At 40.9% G+C, this 22,589-nt stretch overlaps 1 protein-coding gene across 2 annotated transcripts in view; it reads right to left on the reverse strand.

The window, feature by feature from the left end:
• Nucleotides 1-3,816: 3,816 nt before the first annotated feature.
• Nucleotides 3,817-22,589, reverse strand: part of mrpl23 (mitochondrial ribosomal protein L23) — a 36,580-nt gene continuing 17,807 nt past the window's right edge. The window contains exons 5-6 of one of the 2 annotated variants that reach the window (XR_009130131.2): nucleotides 4,140-4,358; nucleotides 3,817-4,073 (exon numbers count right to left, since the gene is read on the reverse strand). Coding sequence is in view for 1 of the 2 variants with exons in the window: in XM_058075232.2 (XP_057931215.1) it covers nucleotides 4,194-4,358 (165 nt within the window). In the remaining variant the exon portion in view is untranslated. Of the gene's footprint in view, nucleotides 4,359-22,589 lie in introns of both variants that reach the window. The other variant, XM_058075232.2, reaches the window with a different exon arrangement.

Below are 22,589 nucleotides of genomic sequence, written 5' to 3' on the forward strand. Positions count from 1 at the left end.
AATGGTTTTATTTCATTTGAACATGCATCAGATTACAATTGAATGCATCCCATAATCAGTTCCCAGTTCCACATGTCCAAAAGGAGTAGGAAGAAGCAAAGCTTATTAAATCCTACCCCTCCCATCTGGTACTTTTACAATCACTAACTGTTACATTTGTTCACTTCCTGCTTTCCTAATACATTTTTTGTCTCATACCGAAGTACGAGGTGATATGACCATACTGTACCATACATACCAACAACAACAAAAGTCTGACTCGCCGTGTTAGCTTACTGATGACCACACTAAATTCATCACACATCAACTTAACACCCCAAAAGTATACCTCAGAAATATACAAACATGTACCAATACCAAGTATACACCGTCATTTTAAAGTTTCCCCAAAAACTTTATTATTTATTCATTTATTAATTTATTTATTATATAATTTTAATTTGTTTTTTGTCACGTACCAAAGTAGCAGGTGATATGAGCATCCAATGCCATAATGGGTACCATAGTAAGTGTCAATATAGTGATAAGGAGTAGGAAGAAGCAAAGCTTATTAAATCCTACCCCTCCATCTGGTACTTTTACAATCAGTAACTGTTACATTTGTTCACTTCCTGCTTTCCTAATAAAAAAAAATTTTGTTTTTTTAATTTAAATTTTTTTAGTTTTATTTGACAAGGTGATATGAGCATCCAATGCCATAATGGGTACCATAGTAAGTGTCAATATAGTGATATATATAGCACATCATGACTGGTTCAAGACTCTTCATCCTTGTATTTAGCAAACATCAACTGCTTGTATTGTTTCTTGAATTGGCTCATCGTTGTGCATTGTTTGATTTCCTTACTCAATCCATTCCATAGTTTGATTCCACATACTGAAATGCTATGGCTAGCATAACGTAGTCCTAGCATAGAAGTGTTTCAAATGTACTTCTTCCCTGAGATCATATTTCTCCTCTCTTGTAGAGAAGTATTGGATGATTTATGTAGTATTGGAGTATTTATGATAAGTGCGTTGTTAGACAATTCCAAGGGCTCGTAACAAATAGGTAATTATTTAAAAAAATTAATTTTTGGGCAGATAATCTTTTAAGTTCGCTAAACAACACACAAAAGGTGCTTTGAAGATAAACACTTAGTACGTACCTCATAAAAGAAATACCCACTTTCCAGAGAGACAAAAACAAGCTCCAAACTAATCACGGTGCTTGTTTGTTTTAATCACAAAATGTCGTTATGGTAAAAAAAAAAAAAAAACATGCAAGAAAAGTCAAACGCCAATTCACGTAGCCTGTAACACGAAACCATTCAGGTTTTACAGACTATTGTTGACTTTCACGGTAATACGGAACACGTTCCTCGTCGACTCGATACAGGTGTTGTCAACCCGACGTGATTCATGTTCAACACCGCCATCGGTTTTTGTGGTCGGCTTTGAAAGGCATTTATCTGCATAGGCCGATCACGTTTTTTACGGAAATCAATCCATCGAAGCATCCCTAATTTTTACATATTTATATAAATACAGTATATATTGATTGTTTTCAGTAAATAACAATACATTTCATCAAAGTATATGCACAGTTACATAGTATGGTTTCTTTCCAAGAGAGAAAAAAAATACTAATTTGTACTTTTGTAGCAATTCTAACTGCGGACAATGGGGTGGGCAGACAAAGCAAGTGAGTAATAACACAGCAGACAGAAAAATGCTGAGTAATAAGCAGATTGTTCTCTTCAAAACGGGCTGGCTTTAAAGCAGCACTGGGGGTAAGCTTTTCCAGGCAGCACACAATGGGCCAACAGGATCAATATTGACATTCTCCTTAGTGATAGCGGTGTCGGCTGGTTCAGGGTCAGAGACCCGACCTTTTTGTATGAGCCAACATTTTGTGGTCACGGCTGGGGGACACTTACAGTAACCTTGGCCTCAAGACATAGTAATGGAGGATGCACACCAGCCCAGGAGAGGTTCCTCCCCTTTATGGGCCTTTTTTACCGTAAGCGTGCACAGTCCTCCAGTGGCCCGATTCAATCACAGATCATTACTTTGTCAAAACAGCTACCAGACCACGTTGGCACAGCGCGAGTTGTTGAGTGCGGCAGCGAGAACAAGAACAAGCAAGCACACCACTTTTGTTCGGGTGACTCGTTTATTACATCTAATTGCAACAAGCAGTAATAATTGGGTAGATTTTCCTCCACATTAAGGCGAGAGGTGCTATAACTAAATAATAAAACATTCCATGATGTTGCTTTGCTGAACCAACTGAAATGTTGTTTACCTAAATTGGTCAATTAATCCGAGGCAAAATCATAAAAAGAAAGGATGTGGGTTGTCCTGGTGGTCTTTTCCAATTGGCTGCGAGTCAAATCTGTAAGGGATACCACACCACTTCTTTTAGTGCGCTGTGAGAGGAAGACCTGTTGCAGAAGCACGCAGAGTGAAAGGTAACGGCCCAAAAGTTGAACGCTCTTTTGAAACTAAACAGAATTAAGTAAAACATGCATCTGACGGTGCACGAAACGTAAGTTTTGTTTTAAATTAATCAATTAATCCCATCATGGATGCACTTTTGCCATTAATTAATACGTATTAGCATTACAGTGGTGTCTTGGTTAAAGTCATTAATCCGACTCAAACCAAAACGGACTAAACGTTCCCACAGAAAATCAAGTAAATCAAATTAATCCATTCCAGACCCTCAAAAATGTTAACACAAAACACATTTTATAGACAATAATTAGAGTTTTACATGCAGAAAATGAGGCAAAAATAATTTGCCATTAATTAATATTAGCATTACAGTGGTGTCTTGGTTAAAGTCATTAATCCGACTCAAACCAAAACGGACTAAACGTTCCCACAGAAAATCAAATAAATCCAATTAATCCGTTCCAGACACCCAAAAATGTTAACACAAAACACATTTTATAGACAATAATTATAGTTTAAAAAGCAGAAAATGAGGCAAAAATAATTTGCCATTAATTAATATTAGCATAACAGTGGTGTCTTGGTTAAAGTCATTAATCCGACTCAAACCAAAACAGACTCTAAACAAAGCAAATGTTCCGACAGAAAATCAGTAAATCCAATTAATCCGTTCCAGACACACAAAAATGTTAACACAAAACGCATTTTATAGACAATAATTATTGAGTTTTACAGGCAGAAAATGAGGCAAATATAATTTGCCATTAATTAATATTAGCATTACAGTGGTGTCTTGGTTAAAGTCATTAATCCGACTCAAACCAAAACGAACTCTAAACAAAGCAAATGTTCCCAAGAAAATGAAGTAAATCCAATTAATCCGTTCCAGACACCCAAAAATGTTAACACAAAACGCATTTTATAGACAATAATTATCGAGTTTTAGAGGCAAAAAAATGAGGCAAAAATAATTTGTCATTAATTAATATTAGCATTACAGTGGTGCCTTGGTTTGAGTCATTAATCTGACTCAAACCAAAACAGACTCTAAAACAAATGTTCCCACAGAAAATCAAGTAAATCCAATTAATCCGTTCCAGACCCCCAAAAATGTTAATACAAAACACACTTTATAGACAATAATTATAGAATTTTACAGGCAAAAAAATGAGGTAAAAATACAATGCACTGCACCAACATGTGCAAGTCACACAAGATTTTGTCTTTGGTGTGAGATCCAAGATATTTTTGGACGCCAAACAAAAGCAATTCATGGCCAAATTTTATCCAAAAATTTGGACATCAAACACAAAAAATGCTAACCGGGGCGGACATTAACCAAGGTTTCAATGTTGGATGATTACATAGGAATGTCACAGTGTCATCAAGGGTTTATTATGAAGGGCACTTCATAACACTTTGATGCCTTATTTGATAGATTGTGTTCAACTTCAGAGGATCCACCATGAATGAGTAAAAATCATGAACCGAGAAAAGAAAAGAGGAGATCCACGACAAGATGGCAAAGAACAAAGTCAACAAAGGAGGAGGTCATGTGAGCAAACTGAGGTTCATGGGTTGGTTGATTTGAGGAAAGATGGGAATTCAAGTCATTCCCTTGGAAGCTTTGAATGCTGAAACAGAAACGACATCCCGACAATTCCTTCTCGAATACGTGAGATACCTAACGAAACACTCACACGTGTACAGGCATAAATGGCTCCCAGTCGTGGGCCGCCGCCGCCGCCGCCGCCTCAGAGTCCGAACCACTCCGTGACCCCTCCTCTCCTGGGGTCAGGTTTCTGCCTCTGCCGCTCGTCCTCCATGAACTTCTCCTGCATTTCCTCCATGGAGCCCTGTGCCGGTGTGCTGGTCTTTTCCGGGAAGATATCAGGGAAGGCGAACGTCTGGTCTTCAGCCTGACATGCAAAGATAACAACAGAGTAGAGAAACCATTCAGAGGTTCCCCTCTTTATTCGTCTTCTGGTTATACAAATGGTAATGGTAATGGTAATGGTTTTATTTCATTTGAACATGCATCAGATTACAATTGAATGCATCCCATAATCAGTTCACAGTTCCACATGTCCAAAAGGAGTAGGAAGAAGCAAATCTTATTAAATCCTACCCCTCCATCTGGTACTTTTACAATCAGTAACTGTTACATTTGTTCACTTCCTGCTTTCCTAATATAATTAAAAAAAAAATTTTTTTGTTTTTTTAATTTTAATTTTTTTAGTTTTATTTGACAAGGTTGATATGGGCATCCAATGCCATAATGGGTACCATAGTAAGTGTCAATATAGTGATATATATAGCACATCATGACTGGTTCAAGACTCTTCATCCTTGTATTTAGCAAACATCAACTGCTTGTATTGTTTCTTGAATTGGCTCATCGTTGTGCATTGTTTGATTTCCTTACTCAATCCATTCCATAGTTTGATTCCACATACTGAAATGCTATGGCTAGCATAACGTAGTCCTAGCATAGAAGTGTTTCAAATGTACTTCTTCCCTGAGATCATATTTCTCCTCTCTTGTAGAGAAGTATTGGATGACATTTTTAGCTAATTGGTTATTTTTAGCCTTATGCATTATTTTAGCTGTTTGAAGATGAACTATATCAGCAAGTTGAAGTATTTGTGATTTTAGAAATAAGGAGTTAGTATGTTCTCTGTAGGCGGCATTATGAATTATCCTTACTGGCCTTTTTTGCAGTACATTTAGCCAGTGAAGATTGCTTTTAAGGTTATTATCCCATATTTCCACACAATAAGTAAGATATGGTAGAACCAGAGAGCAATAAAGAGTGTGGAGTGATTTCTGATTGAGAACAAATTTTGCTTTGTTCAATATTGAAATATTTCTGGCCACCTTATGTTGTATATTTGTAATTTTCATCTATTGTGATCCCCAGAAATGTATTTTTGTTCACCCTTTCAATGTCCACACCGTCTATTTGTATTTGCTGGTGGCGTGTCCTTTCTGCTGTTACCAAACTAGAAGGAGAGAATTGTTAATTTTGCCTTTCTTTCTTTCATTCATAGTTAATTGTTAATGAGAATTTCTCCAACTCTCTCCTGGATGTCTCTCTCCATTTCTCTGGTCCTGATTTATTCAGAGGTAAAGAAGGGTATCCATTATTAATTCCATACCAACCCATCTCTGGCCACCGCTAATGCATCGCTGGCCGACCAGGCTGTCAGGCTGGTGTCGAGTACAGTACACGTACACACACACACACACACACACACACACAGGTCAGTGGGTGCAGGCATGTAAACGTCCAACAGTGCCTTATCCTTCTCATCCTATCCGACGGACACCTGGCGGCACCTTTTAACTGGCGCCAACTCATTGCAGTCCTGAAATGACTCTGCTGTATCTACGGCCAGATCATAACCCCGCCGTCACTGTTTGGATTGTGTGAAAACCATTCATCATAAATCCATCCCCGGAGGTGATTTATATTCATGAGCAGCACCTTCCACTTCACAAACGGTCGCAATGTTCAATTATCTTATCATGAGGTCAAACGCGGTACAGGTATATCGATATCTGGTTAAATATATTCGGTATTTACTTTGGGTTTAGTCGGCATAAATCAATGGGCGGACTCTAATCTGAATGTTACATTGTCTGTTTCCAACCTCCTCAACCAAATACCGAGACAATCCTTTCAACATCGCTGGGTTTGATTCCCAAGAGGCAAACAAGAGTAATCTTCCAAAACATTTTTTTTCACGCAGGAAAACATAGACTATTGTATATTTACACGGTTTCATGACGTAAGTGGCCGGGTGCAAGCGCATATTTTCTACACATTTCCTTTTCATTTGAAATGAGACGAACCGCCTGGTTGGTTTATGTCAGCGTCAAACAACTGAACGACGGAATAGCAGTGACTCAACTGTTATTACAAATACACTCAACAAAAAATATAAACGCAACACTTTGAGCGTCCCAAACATGCTCAATGAGTGACACGTCCAAGAACTGGGGTGTTTTCAACTTCCAGGAATGGTGACCAAATCCTTGGTCTGTACTGTACTCGGGATCAGCAATGACTCTCGTAGACACAATTAAATACATGTATTTGTACGCTTGTGTCTTCGTTGGAATAGGTGTGTATGCTATGTCAGTTGGTTCTTCTGTTGCAGGCATGTGTTTGGCCAGCTATGTGGGGCGGGTTGAGCATGACCTGTGAACCAGGAAGTGCGGGAATCGGTGTGTGTGCTGTGCTGTGCTCTGGTGGTGGAAGTGTGAAAAATAAAGTTGACTGGAAGCAGCCGTTCGCCGTGTTCTTTTTTGGTATTGAAATCCTTAAGCAAAGATTGATTTAAGCTGCTTTTGTATCGATATAAGCAGACCAAATTGGCTGGCGGGAGATGAAAAGGGCATCGTAGTAACCGGATTATCATAATAACCGGGTATCGTACTAATGGAACTAATTATATCATAAAAGACTAGAAATTTGCCGGGAAATGAAAATAGTATCGTAATAAGCAGTACTTCGATATAACCGATCTCATGACGGCTCACGACCAGAGTACTACATGTGACCTGTCAGAAATGCGAGGGAGCGACATTGTAAGCACAATGTTGAGGCGGGCGGGGATGGCCGTACGGTATTGTTTGTATCATTTGTATGCGGTTGAGCACACTGTTATAAACACAAGACCTGGCAACGGAACAAACAACGTAAAGCCGCATCAAACTTGAGCGTCGTCCGCATGATAATTCCCAGTCACGGAGAGCAGTGGCAGGTCACCTTGTGTGTAAACATAATAAAGATGAATCGGATTCGTCAATTGCGATTCAGTCAAAGAGAGTCAACAAAATACTGAGACACGTTGCAAAAGTCTTATTGTTGGCAACAGGCCGCATCCTGATTGTGTATGCGTGTGTTAAAAGTCTGCTGGACACATTTCCGCAGCAAGACAGGGTTCTGGCAGAAAGCAATTGTATTTTGTTTGAAACATTTATCACACGAGAGCACAGCTTCAGCTCGCCCCCCCCCCCACCCTTTGGCCCCCATGTGATCCCAGTCAAACTTGTGTGTCCTATGTGTCCGTCTCTGTGTATACAGTGTGTCCCTGTGAGAAATAGAGGAAGTGTTTGTGTGAGTTGAGATTGAGTGATTTATGGAGAAGACTTGAGGAGGAGGCCAAAAAAACAGCCAAGATGGAGATCGCAGCCTCCATGTCAAATGGGGGGGAAAAAAAAAAAGCAGAGACGATTTCGTCACACCGCCATCATCTTCCACCAGCTCTCAATTGAATCAAGCTGCCCTCAAGAGATACGGGACTTGACCCCATGCTGTGAGACATAATAATAATAAATAATAATACATTTTATTTGTATAGCGCTTTTCAAAACATATTATATATAAATACTCAAAGTATTTAATATATATGAAAAAATTTTTAAAAATGTATTTATTTATTTTTTATTTAGGGTTAGGTTTTTAATTTATTTTTAATTTATTTTAATTATATATTAATAAAAAAATTATATATAAAATATAAATACTCAGACGCTTTACAGAAGAATGGGGTTGAATAAAAGCAAGTAAACAAAGTGAAATATACATAAAAATACAACATTGATTCGTTAATACACAATTAAAACAAATAAAAGCGAGGCAGGGCACAGCAGTCAGATATAAAAAGTTAGACATTAAAAACAAAAGGTGGGTTTTTAGTTGTTTTTTGAAACTGGGACGGTCAGGGCAAACACGGAGTGAATGGGGTAAAGAGTTCCAGAAAGTGGGGGCAGGTTCGGAGCTTGGTCTTACAGGGGAGTGCCAGGAGGTTGGAGTCTAAGGAGCGAAGGGGACGCGGGGGATTGTGTGGATGGAGCAAAGTCTGTGAGATATGGGGGGGTCAGACCGTGGAGGGCTTTGTAGGTCAGTGTTTTTCAACCTTTTTTGAGCCATGGCACATTTTTTACATTGTAAAAATCTTGTGGCACACCGCTAACCAAAAATGTTCCAAAATGTCACCACGACCTCACACGTGCATCAATAAGTCTATGGGAGGAACAAGGCAGGTGTTGCCACACGGACCAATATTACATTGCTCTGCCAGTCTTTACACCACAGACACTCCACAGTAGCCATGTTTTTACATCACCACTTTTTCTCTTTACCAATGACCTTTCGGGAAACAATGGTATCCATAGAAAGGAATATTCCAATCTCTTGTCTACATGCGCCGTGAAAATCAAACAGAATAGTCAATAGGGCATGCCCAGTAAAACGTAAACATCAACATCACGTGATACCGGGTTCCGTGAGTTTTTCTTTCACTTGTTGGAATAACTCCGTATTGCCATTTTTTTCGTCTGTCCAGTCTTGAAATTTAGTTTGAATCAAAAACAAAACTTTGCTTAGTCCAGTGCCGATTGCTCGCCGCCATTTTTAAAAGTGAAGAACGTCTGGATCTGCGTGTTACGTCATATCTGAGCATGCGCTGAAAGAACGCACCCGGGATCAATTTAAACAGGAAAAGATCAAATTCAATCTTGCTAATATTTTATAATTAAACTCAGGACATGTTTTATATAGATATATATTGTCTTTTTTAATAAAACTGCACTTGTGAATAAAGTATAGAAGGGTTTAGATTCTGTTCCACAGATGGCGCTAATGCACACGAAAGCTGCTTGCCAACCGCCAATAAACAACAGAAGAAGAAGAACGCAGTCTGACAACTTTCCGTTTGAGCGGGTACAAGATACCTCAATCGGATTGGTTAAAGGAATATTCCATCCCTGTTCAATTCTTTCCGTTTGAGCAAATAAACCAAATGCAATTGGAATATTTGGGTCCATGTATACTATTGACATAATGGCTATTGACATCATATTTGCAAATGATGATTAATTAATGTTAATTATAAAAAGTGATATTGGATAATTCCTCACGGCACACCTGACGGAGGAGGGTCTCATTTTCTCATCAGTGGGTTTGTTGCTATCTTGATTTTAGTTATTTGTGTCCAGTCACTGGATAGGTATCCAAATGATTTCAATAAGGTTTTTGATTTTTAAGTCCGGTTAATAAGTGTGACTGGTATAATTTCCCCCATCAGTGTCGTGACCACAGCAAGCAAACACAATTAATGACACACGAGTTGGCAGCTTTCGCTCACCTGCGAAGCAATGAGTGAGGTGCCATGCTCGAGTGCAGCTCAGCCATGAAATATCAATTCCAGATGGGAAAATCACAGTTCTTGGATTTGCCCCAAATGTTGTATACCACTTTCATTTTCATACTTAGTGTGGGTAAAAGTCGATGTTATTATTATTCATTATCACTTCATATGGATTCAGATGTATTCATGTATATTCTGGCAACACTTGATGTATTTTTGAATTGTTGGGTCCTCAGGAAAAGCCAAGTAATTGAAAATGTTTGGGAAACTGTTCTCGGGAACAATAGTTACTTTAGTGAAATGACCTTAAATGAAATCTGGGTTCAAGTTTGTTCTCTAAGATTGAGTAATCCCATCTGCAGACGCACAAGAAATGGGAAGAGACACACAAAGAACAACTGTGTTCTTTCCAATTGACCTTTGCTTTTAATTTCCAACTGAAATGACCATGACGTAGAAAAAGAACTAGTGTGAATAAAGGATTTTGTGTATTCAAGTATAATAATGTCCCCCCCGAATGGAAACATGAGAAAATCTGTAGTGTCTCCAGCAACCTTGCAATGCACGTGAAATCAATAGAGGGGAAATGTGAGCAGGGTAATTTTTCTATTATTCATAGGCTGAGATTTAACAATGATTTACAGTACACATAGTAGTTTTGATGTGTTCAAATGTCCGATTAAAACAGGAAGGTGTCAATGCATGTCTCTCCAGTTGATTCAAACGTATATATTTGATTCGGCCATCTTCATACCTTAAAAACCGCACAACCGCCGCAAAAGCACTTGACGACCGGTGGCAGATGATCTAAGACAATACTAAATAGAAAATAGAAAGTCTTAAGATCAGCCTTTTTTGTTTGGCATTACAAAGTACTTGTTAAGCTAAGTAATGCTAAGAGTCCACTGGACGGGTGCCGGTTGGTGCCGGTTCGAGCCAATGCACATTTGCTGTGGCGCCTAGTGTCACCAATAAGGTGCCTTGTGGTGTGCAGTGGCTCAAACTGCCTCCCAACTGGCTCGTGGTGGCCCCGTAACCCACAGCAAAAAATTTAATTTGGCGGCAAGAAAATTTCAAAATTTGTCGGGCTGCACGGCGGTCGAGTGGTTAGCGCGCAGACATCACAGCTAAGAGACCCGAGTTCAATCCCACCCTCGGCTATCTGTGTGTGGAGTTTGCATGTTCTCCCCGTGCATGCGTGGGTTTTCTCCGAGGACTTCCAAAAACATGCTAGGTTCCAAATTCAACAGGAAGTGTTTACCAATTGTGAAATAAAAAAACAAATTTGAAATAACACAATTGTAACAAAAGGCTGCGCGGTGAACGAGTGGTTACCGTGCAGGTTCACCCCGTGCATGCGTGGGTTTTATCCGGGTACTCCGGTTTCCTCCCACATTCCAAAAACATGCTAGGTTAATTGGCGACACCAAATTGTCCATAGGCCTCTCGCCTACTCCCAGACAGCTGGGATAGGCTCCAGCACCCCTGCAACCCTCGTCAAGAAAGCGGCAGAAAATGAATGAATGAAAAATCTTTGTAATCGGCGTGAAGTGTCCACCAAGTGGAACCAAATGTCACAAACAATCCACCTATTGGAATCCACTGGAATGTAATGGCGCGAGCCAAGTTGTGACAATCATGCTAGGAGTCCACTGGGCTGGCGCCAGTTGGTGCCAAAGATTATGTGATTGGCGCCAATCTACGCGCCAATCACATAATCTTTGGCACCAACTGGCGCCGGCCCAGTGGACTCCTAGCATAAGAGCAGTCTGATTGTGAATGGTTGTTTGTCTATATGTGCCCTATGATTGGCTGGCCACCAGTCCAGGGTGTACCCCGCCTCCCAGACGGCTGGGTTAGGCTCCAGCACCCCCTGCGACCCTCGTCAAGAAAGCGGCAGAAAATTAATGAAAGAAAAATCTTTGTCCACCAAGTGGAACCAAATGTCACAAACAATCCACCTATTGGAATCCACTGGAATGTAATGGCGCGAGCCAAGTTGTGCCAATCATGCTAGGAGTCCACTGGGCCGGCGCCAGTTGGCGCCAAAGATTATGTGATTGGCGCGTAGTGCGCGCCGAATAACGGCAACATGCCGAGCGAACATTAATTCGGCGCCACAGCGAGCCACTACGCGCCAATCACATAATCTTTGGTGCGAACTGGCACCAACTGACGCCGGCCCAGTGGACTCCTAGCATAAGAGCAGTAAGGATTCTGACTTCTCGGGTGACGGCACATGACCACAGTTCTGAATAGAGGAACTCTCGCTGAGGTCAGAGAGCCTTTAAACAGTCTGACAATGAGATTATGTTTTTATTGATTGTTGAGTCGGGATAATCCAAAAGCCATCAGAGACAAGACGCTTCCACAAGGCAGTTCATAAACGCAACCAAATGTTTGGCAGTCGGGTCTTTCAACTGAGACCAAATCTGGCCCCTATACTGAAACAGAGGTGTTGACGAACACAGTGAGAAATCTCTCGAGACTGTGGGTCTTGTGGCCGTGGTGGCTGTGCGGTGAGGATGAATCATAGCAAAGCAGTCATTCAGACAACTGATGGAGTGTGCGGCTGCGTGTGTGTTTATGCGTGTGAGCGAGAGTGACAGAAGGTATTCAAAGTTGTGGTGGAATTCATTTTGACCACACGGTAGGAGAGTCTGGCAAACGACAGAGGGAGAGACCACAGTGGTGAGGTTACAGAGATTAGAACCGAGGGCGACCCCAGTCTCCGGGTGAATGTCTGTGCAGTAATGTGTGCGTATGTGGCAGTGGGAATAAAACCAATTTATCTTATCTTCGCTGAGCATGTGTCATGCTCGGTTTTTCAAAGCAGTGGCGGCTTAGACTGTGAAATGTCCACCGATAGAGACGTTGTTTCTTATTTCTGACCGACGCTTGGCAGAGATTAAAGCATTCAATGTCTGACTCTTACAGGAGGAGGTCTAATGGTATTGGTAATGGTTTTATTTCATTTGAATTCCAATTGAGTGCATCCCATAATCAGTTCCCAGTTCCACATGTCCAAAAGGAGTAGGAAGAAGCAAGTCTTATTAAATCCTACCCCTCCATCTGGTACTTTTACAATCAGTAACTGTTACATTTGTTCACTTCCTGCTTTCCTAATATAGTTTGTTTTTTAAATTAAAAAAATATATATATATATTTTTTGTCATGTACCGAAGTACGAGGTGATACGACCCTACAAAGACAGAAGAAGCAAATCTTATTAAATCCTACCCTTCCATCTGGTACTTTTACAATCAGTAACTGTTACATTTGTTCACTTCCTGCTTTCCTAATATAGTTTGTTTTTTAAATTAAAAAAAAATATATATTTTTTTGTCACGTACCGAAGTACGAGGTGATACGACCCTACAAAGACAGAAGAAGCAAAGCTTATTAAATCCTACCCTTCCATCTGGTACTTTTACAATCAGTAACTGTTACATTTGTTCACTTCCTGCTTTCCTAATATAGTTTGTTTTTTAAATTAAAAAAATATATATATATTTTTTGTCATGCACCGAAGTACGAGGTGATACGACCATCCAATGACATAATGGGTACCATAGTAACGATCAATATAGTGATATGTATCGCACATCATGACTGATGTGTGATCACACATTTTCGCATCGGATTTTTGGGGTGAAGAATCTACTTTGTTGCAATTTTCTTTCTGGTTAAATTAAGGTCACACTACCCAATTATGAAATAAGTGCAGTTTGTAAAAAGTTGCTTGTTTATTGGACAAAGTTTTGTGAAACTTTCATCTTGTAAGGCTACAGATTTTAGCACCGGGAGCAACACTGTGATTCCACTTCTTTTAATTTATAATAAGTACTGTGTTAAGTTATTACTGTACCAAAAGTAGTTGACAAGTGATTAGTGTGAAGTTTAAATAAATGTCCTGTGGTCAGACTTTAGTGGAATTTAGCCTGAGAAAAGCTGCACAGATCAACCAAATCTGTCTAAGCATCGCAACTGCCCCCATAAGAGAGGGTAACCGTGACATCCGGTCGATTCTTAGTATGATATTACTTCATTGAGGAGTTTTTTTTATTATCTGTAATCACAGAAAAAGGCTGAGCAGAAGAGTGAGAAGCAGGAAAAAATATGTAAAAGCCGTAGAGGAGCGATGTGGCCAGATGATTGTAAACAGCTTCAGCTGCCAGGCCCCTTGGGTGGCCCACACGTTCACTCTCACTTTATCTCAATGACACAGAAACACATCCACAATGAGAACCTCACTTCCCTGCAACTCCTCTGTCCAGACCTCAGTCCTGCATTCCAAGAACAGACGAGTGAGGGACAGATGTGGAAGTGGTGGGGTGGTGGGGGGGTAGACAGAGAGTGGAATCGGTATTAAAAAGAAATGAAAAGGGTTGTCCTCCTTCAGAAAATCTGATTCAAATTAGTTCTGAACAAACTATTTTTCTCTTCAACATTTTCTGCAACCACCATAAGCAAATATAAGCACTACTGAGGAGGTATTTGGAGGTGGTCCAGGAAGTCAAAACAGTCGGTAGAGTGTAAAAGAAAGGGGCTACTAAAGGTCTGTTGGCGTTGACTCACTTGTCTGGCTTATCTGCTGCACCGTTTTGGCTTTTAAATACTGACAGCTAACACATTATTTAACTTTGTGCTTCGGTTATTTCAAAGTATCAGCAAAGCCGCTTTTTTAAATGTTGAAAAGTCTGGACGACCACAAGGCCAAAGGTCAGCAGACCGTGACACCGGAGCCGCATGCAGTTCCCATTTCCGAACTATGTGATATCTTTTTTTAAACACTAAAGTGGAGCAAATTGGTATTTTTTAAAAATAGAGTCTGTAACATTGGACTCACCGCAAGTCCGTCAATGCATCTATTATAGAATCAGAGATAGAATCATAGACTTAGATGACATCAAATATGAACAACAATGAGTTCTAACTACTGATTGGATGAGCAAGGGTGTGTGGGGCCGGTTTGTGCGGTGAGACACGAAAAAGACATCTGTTAAAAGTCCGGATATTCCTTTGCCTTCACTGCCCAGCAGCAGTGGTTTGATGCGGCGACAAATTTTCCTCATCTTTCACCTCCAAGCAGTCAGGAAGAGATTTCGAAATGCCTCCCAAACACCTCCCTGAATGATGTTCAGGGCATGTCCGACGGGTCGGAAGCATCTGGGAAGACCCTGGACACATTGGAGAGACTATATCTCTCAGCTGGCCTGGGAAAACCTTGGGATCCCTGAGAGACGTTAAAGGACATGGCTGACTGGAAGACACAATGTTGGAGAACGTTGGGAATGCCTAGGGATCCACCACAGGGCTCGACAATAACGATGTACCGATAGCCCGGGGCAAGTTAAAACAAAATTTGGGCAAGTAAATCCAATCAGTGATATTCCCGTCGGGCAAGTGCCCTAAGAGTTTTTTTTTTAAGCGGTTCTTGCTGGGTGTTGGTAAAACACGGATTGCGTAATTCCGGTGGTAATTTGCAAACCAATCCTTGCAAATCTTGAAATGGACCAATCAGAATCGTTTATTTAGACCGCGGTCCGTAGTCGACAGTCTGCGTTTTACCAACACCCGCTCTTGTTGGCGATCAACCAATCAGCGATGGTTTGACTAGGAAAACATCTATCATGGCGTCCCTGCCAACATGGTCTAATTCTTCAACAACTTCTGAAGGAAAACAGCAAAAAGTGATGAACCAGTGCCTCCTAAACAAGTATTTTATTCGCGGCAGCAAATCAAATGATGGCACAGGTGACAGTTTGAAGTGGTCACAATGAAACACCGCCGATTAGATCCGATACCAAGTGCTGATTTTTGCACAAGCTACAAAATCTAGCGCTTCCATTTCTCTGTGTATTTTTCTCACTTTTGCTTCACAAATTATTGTTTGACCATTTTTTTCTGGATTAAAAACACTTTACTAGTACACAAATGTGTCTATTCAATAATGTTTCACAACTTCTAAAAGGCAAAGTGCCTAGAAGTCTCTTGACAATCCGGATTTCCGTGCAACGTCATGATCTATGTAGGAAAACAACCGCAAGAAATGATAATCATTTCATCTTTATTTGTCATGTGATGCCACAAAAAATTAGATGATATCATTATGGCAGTCTTTTCATTTTACATGGGGCAAGTTCGGGCAAGTAAGATCTCACCTTAAAGATTCCCCATGGGCAAGTCATTTTTGTTTTTAATGTAGAGCCCTGGAAATCTGGGTTTCCTTGCCGCACTCGCGACCTGACCTCAGATAAGTGTTGGCTGGGTGGATGGATAGGATGCACAAACCTACGCAAATGTATTGGTCCGTACAATTTTTATACAAAGATAAAAAAGGAAAACCGGAATGTCTATGGATCGGTGTTACCTACTCGGGAGAAAACAAGCTGAGTACAGTTAATTATGTGTATGAGCAGATCAAGCAGCAAATCCTAATGGATATGTACCCATACACAAAACATATCAATGTCCTTAGAGAGGTCCTTAGGATGACGGCACTAATTTGTGCACACTTTGTGGAACAAAGATCAAGAGTCAGACAGGTGTATGAGGTCTAAGATGGTGTAAGACGTAGTAAAGAGACTATACAGTGTGTGGTGTGAGACGTAAATAAATACAAATCCTACTTTGATACTTCTGCCTGGTAACAAACTAAGTATGTGTGTGTGTGTCTTTGCATGTCCGGACATGTCTGCTCCCCAGTCTGCTACTGGAGACATCGGACCTCGGTAACAGAGCTCTCAGGAAAAGGCTCATCACCATCTAAATACACACCCAACCACCCACAAAGATATCGACATCCATCTGGTGTTGAAGTGGACACTCGGACGATAACAACAACAACAACAACAAGAAACACAAGCAAATATTCCCATGCTGGATGTGATGAACAACAAAACGGTGAATCAGATCTTGAAAGTCACACCTAAACCTCGCCTATCTCGATCATCCACCCCCCCCCCCATAACACACACACGTAAACACACACATTAACAGCTGTTCACTGTCATTATCCCTTCCATCTATGTCACCCCCAACCCCCACAATGTACCAAATTTCTCAACAACGCATGTAAACAACAGCCCAATCACCTTCGAGCTCCCCGGCTACAACAATCTAGGCTACCAAACACACACACATGCGCACGCACGCACACACTAAGGCCCCAACACAAAAACACATTCAGTCACCCCTACGTGCACATGCAACGTAAACATCCAGGCAATGCCCCTGCCCCCTCTTCGACTCCGAGGAATGCAGGACCAGCTGGTGGAGAAAATAAAAAACGAAGACGCATACCAAAACAGGAAATGCATCAGCAGGGGCCTATCAGAGAGCTTTATCAGGCCTGTGGCTGCCCCGCTGAGAACCTGGGTGGCGCCGTGTGCTGATTGGCTGATCAAAGTGGCAGCTGTGTCGTTACAGGTCAGGAGGTCAGAAGTAATCAAGGAAGGTTACGAGCATGCACGTTTGTGCATATGTGTTGCCATGGCTATCTAAATGAGGGGTAACGGGAGGAAATATGGGAGGAAATACGAAAGATGAGAGAAGGTGCTACTGAGTGAAGAGATAAAATTAGGATCACTTGAAGAAAACAAAAGAAGAACCATGAGCCGTTAGCCCTGCCGACCTTCTGGGATTCTCCATGAAAATGAAAATAATCAATAAACATTTTATTGCCATCGTTCTCTAGTTATATATTCCATTTAGATGAAACTGACAAATATAACAAATATGCGTTATTGTTGCTATTGACGCAACAATCGGAAAAATACCACACAGATATTCTGAAGTTCACATTGTGCATCAATGCAGATGTCATCTGATTTTAATACAGACTTCCTTGATTCAATTTTAGTCACATTGTGTGCGGACTACGCTGTTTACGGTTAACAAGGTGCAATGAACAGCAGCTGAAACCGAAGTTCCACCATTTTATATTATTCAATCGTCTTTTTCACAAAATGGTGAGCAATGGTCGCTAAATGTACTGCAAAAAAAGGCCAGTAAGGATAATTCATAATGCCGCCTACAGAGAACATACTAACTCCTTATTTCTAAAATGACAAATACTTCAACTTGCTGATATAGTTCATCTTCAAACAGCTAAAATAATGCATAAGGCTAAAAATAACCAATTAGCTAAAAAATGTCATCCAATACTTTTCTACAAGAAAGGAGAAATAGGATCTCAGGGAAGAAGTACATTTGAAACACTTATATGCTAGGACTATGTTATGCTAGCCATAGCATTTCAGTATGTGGAATCAAACTATGGAATGGATTGAGTAAGGAAATCAAACAATGCACAACGATGAGCCAATTCAAGAAACAATACAAGCAGTTGATGTTTGCTAAATACAAGGATGAAGAGTCTTGAACCAGTCATGATGTGCTATATATATCACTATATTGACACTTACTATGGTACCCATTATGGCATTGGATGCTCATATCACCTAGTACTTCAGTACGAGGTATATTATTAAAAAAAAACTTAAACTGTATTATGGAAAGCAGGAAGTGAACAAATGTAACAGTTACTGATTGTAAAAGTACCAGATGGATGGGTAGGATTTAATAAGCTTTGCTTCTTCCTACTCCTTTTGGACATGTGGAACTGGGAACTGATTATGGGATGCACTCGATTGTAATCTGATGCATGTTCAAATGAAATCAAACCATTACCATTACCATTCCCAAATGGGCTGCAAGCGTCACAGCGTCTTTTATACATAACATTGAACAGTTTCCCCCGTTTAATCCAATATGTCTGCAGTATATTTTCATATGGCTATAGCTTTAAATCACTGGCGTCTGTGCGTCATGCCCCTCGAAGTGACTGCACCCTCGGTGGTATCCCTTTCAGGAGAATCACCCGTGCGCCCAACTATACAGTAACCAGAGAACACATTTTTGTTGGCATGCTGATGCTGAGGTCAAGGTGAACTTCTGTTTGATATACAAGACTGCGTTTCACTAAGAGTGACAACAATGGAAGTCAATGTATGACATTGCGGTGTTGCAATGTAACTACATATAGATTACATCAGAACAACATGAGCTAATAATACCGGTCTAATGTGTTGAATTTCCCGTCATGCTATATAAGACAGAAAACTGGACCGAACACAGAGGTCGATGAGGGCAAAGTGGCACAAGTTAAACATGGTAATTGATGTGATAAGCAAGGGTGAGGCGGGACAGAGAAGGGAAGGAAGCTAAGTGGCAGCCAGGCAGGCAGACAGGGCTGTGTGAGGAAAGCCTGTGTTTGCGTGACTAGGTGAAAAGGAAGAAGAGGGGGGGTTTGGGGGTGGGGGGGGGTGGGGGGGGTGAGAGTGGGGAGCCACAGCAATCCAAATAGTTGAAAATAATAAAATTCCACACAGATAAGCAACACCCCCCCCCCCCCCACCCTCCTTGGCCCGGCAGCTCCACAGAGCCGCAGTTTTATTCAGACCAGAGAACATGGGGTTGAACGCACCCCCATCCTGCACCTCTTCCTACCCCCATACCAGTCAGATACTGTAAACCTAAAATCGGGTGATGTGTCAGAGGCACTACTGTGTTCCTAAGACGGTTCGAATAAGTGTCAGAGCTGTTTTCTGCGGGACGACTCTACTGAGAATATATTGGGTTTTAATGTTTAAATGCCAATTTAAGAAACATTCAATATGCAGAACAACATCAGGCACCTGTTGTTTGCATAAACAATATTTATTCACAGCTTGCACTGCAAAGATAGTAGATAAATCATTCCGAAAAATAAAAGTCAGGGTACAAATATAGGGGTTAAATGATGATTGCGCCTCGAAATGACAAGAAAAAGCGGGGCCCACTGTTCAAACTTACAACTGATGGAAGAGATTTTGGAGCAGCGGAAAGTGAAAAATGATCTGCAAGGAGGTTAAGGAAAACATGAGGCAAAATGTTGCCATCTAGTGTCAGTCAAACAAAGACAGAAACCAGGTCCTGACTCAATAATTGCTTTGACGGGGTTGTTTCAGTTCTCATTTCTTTCTTCATTTTGGTCACTCTCGCTCTCAAACAAATCATCTCGACTGGGAAAGGTTACAGGAGGACACTAAAGAAATGCACAACTGTATGCTACAACTATGGGTCCGATTCTCTTTCTTAGTCATCATCATGAAAACAAGTCATTCCCAAATATTTTGTCACCACCAATTGACTATTATATAACAAAAAATATATTTAAAAAAATTGGGTTTCACAATTGAACAACTACAAAACTGCTGTTGTTACAAATGTTGAGTCATTCAGTTTAAATTTTTTAACAAAACCAGGTGCTTACCTCGTCATTATGAGGTCCAAACTTTGTAACAAACACAACAGACCTCATCTCAACAGACCTCAGATCTCATCTATTTGATTGCTTTCACTCTCAGTGCGGACAATTCTGTAATTATTATACCGATCGGCGCAATGGGAATCACCTCGGATGATCTCTTCACTTGCTTTCATTGTGTGCAAAACATCCATCAAACCGATTTTAACATGTGAATCTCTATGCTAAATGTCTCCAAGATTCCCACAGGTACCTGGAAGTGCCATGCACTGGCCAACACAGAACACAAACAGTGGTTCCTCCCCTCTTCGGTGAAAACAACATGAGGAAAATGTCTGAGATTCCCTTCTATACATGGATACCGTCACTACTTTTGAGGAGTACGCTGTTTATTTGAAAAGTTCAGTACAGTAGAGTCTCGTTATATCGATATCGGTTATAACAAATTACTGCTTATTACGATACTATTTTCATTTCCCGGCAAATTTCTAGTCTTTTATGATATAATTAGTTCCGTTAGTTAGATACCCGGTTATTATGATAATCCGGTTACTACGATGCCAGCCAATTTGGTCTGCTTATATCGATACAAAAGCAGCTTAAATCAATCTTTGCTTAAGGATTTCAATACCAAAAAAGAACACGGCTTCCAGTCAACTTTATTTTTCACACTTCCACGACCAGAGCGCAGCACACACACACCGATTCCCGCACTTCCTGGTTCACAGGTCATGCTCAACCCGCCCCACATAGCTGGCCAAACACATGCCTGCAACAGAAGAACCAACTGACATAGCATACACACCTATTCCAACGAAGACACAAGCGTACAAATACATGTATTTAATTGTGTTGTATTCAGATATCTTTTTATCGCTTGCAATAATCACTGTTTTTCATATGTACATGCTGGCGGTCGTTGGTTCTTCTGTTGCAGGCATGTGTTTGGCCAGCTATGTGGGGCGGGTTGAGCTGCTCGACATTGTATATATGTGCATTATTGCCCACTTTTAATGCAGTTCGGCGCCGGATCGGATATATGGATAGTCCGGTTATATCAGTATTTTTTCCGACTCCCGAGAATATCGATATAACGAGACTTTACTGTATTATGATTTGACTGTGCAACAAAATATGCAAATGAATTAGCCTTCACGAAACAATGTCAACATTAATGAGCTCACCCACTATGTTGAATCTGCTGACACTTAACCGAATCATTCAGAAACGCTAGGACCGATCCAACATCTCATTCATATATTCCCGGAGTCACTCACAGGGAGCTTTCAACATGCAGCCTCATCACTCAGCTCACTTACCGCTGCGAGGCCATAAGGAGAGAAACTACATCGACTATACTATTGACTAAAGGTATATATTAGTAGAATGAAACAATGTTTTTATATGTGGAAAAATGATAGAAAATATAAAAAAATGAACACACCAGTCCCAGTGACTGCAGCCAAAGGCACAAACAATAATTGACTCAATAATATATATTTTTAATTTAAATACTCTTTTTACTGCACCAGCACCTACAGTACTACTCTGCTTCACACACAAATATATACTGATAGCTTTGCCCCGTCTCTGGACCTCCCCGCTCTGGCATGACTCCATCATGGCCTTAGTCAACTCCCCTGCTCAGCCCCTTGCAGCCCCCCACCTCCCCATACACACATACACTTTCCCACACACGGTGCAGATTTCACACATGCAGCCCCCCCCCCCAATAGTCGGGTCCCCCCCATCCCCATCTAAGCTTGAGGAAAATGGCCGTCACGGAACCCCGCTAACAGGAGGCCTCCCCTTAACCACAAACCGAGAGTAAGGAATGAGAAAGAACAAATGCATTACAGCTGCAATATTAGCTGATGGAAGGAGCATGGGGAAAGGAGGGCTGAGAGGCAGGGGGAGAGGGAAGGACAAGGGTAGGATTGGGGGCCTTGGTGTGAGCATCGACCTACAGAACACTCTCCCACATGTGGAGTCAATTAGGAACAATCTTGTTTTGTACCTACTGCTGCAAAAGAGAGTTCTCTTGGGTTGTTGTGTGTGTGTGTGTGCGTGTGTGTAGAGGTGTGTGCAAAGCCAAAGCGTGTACAGCCAATGAAATAGTCCAGATATTCGGTTTATATCCAACAATTTGAAAAAAGGTGGGCCAGGGCCCATCACAACAGTGTGCATGTCAAGTCGAGATGTCATATAATGAACCCAAACAACCGCTTGCCATTGACAGAAATAAACAGAATGACTCAAAATAACCCACAAAGTCAAAGCCCGCGCTTGCTTGTCCACACACGGACAGACATATGCTGGCACAGCGTTCATGTTATTTGATTAATGGCGTCGTTGCGCCCGCCAGTTATCAATGACAACTCAATATAGAGTAAGTCACAAAGTCAGCATGTTGCGTAATGAAGTGATGGCACGTAAACTTAACAATAACAATGTACCGAAGGCCCGGGGCAAGTTAAAACAAAATCTAGGGGTCTCAATTTACCTGGGGGCCACACTGGCTGGGCCGCATCAGGTTTTCCCAAAAAAAAAAAAAAACGCATTTATTAAAAACAAAAAAATATACAAACTTTTTCAGTGCTTTGGTTCCAATTTTCTACAATAAAAGCTCTGATAAAACATTCCACTGTTCTCAAATATCTTAATTTTTATTTTTCTGC

Source organism: Doryrhamphus excisus, linkage group LG1 (genome assembly GCF_037039965.1).
Source record: "Doryrhamphus excisus strain RoL-2023G ecotype Guam linkage group LG1, RoL_Dexc_Guam_v1.1, whole genome shotgun sequence".
Lineage (NCBI taxonomy): Eukaryota > Metazoa > Chordata > Actinopteri > Syngnathiformes > Syngnathidae > Doryrhamphus > Doryrhamphus excisus.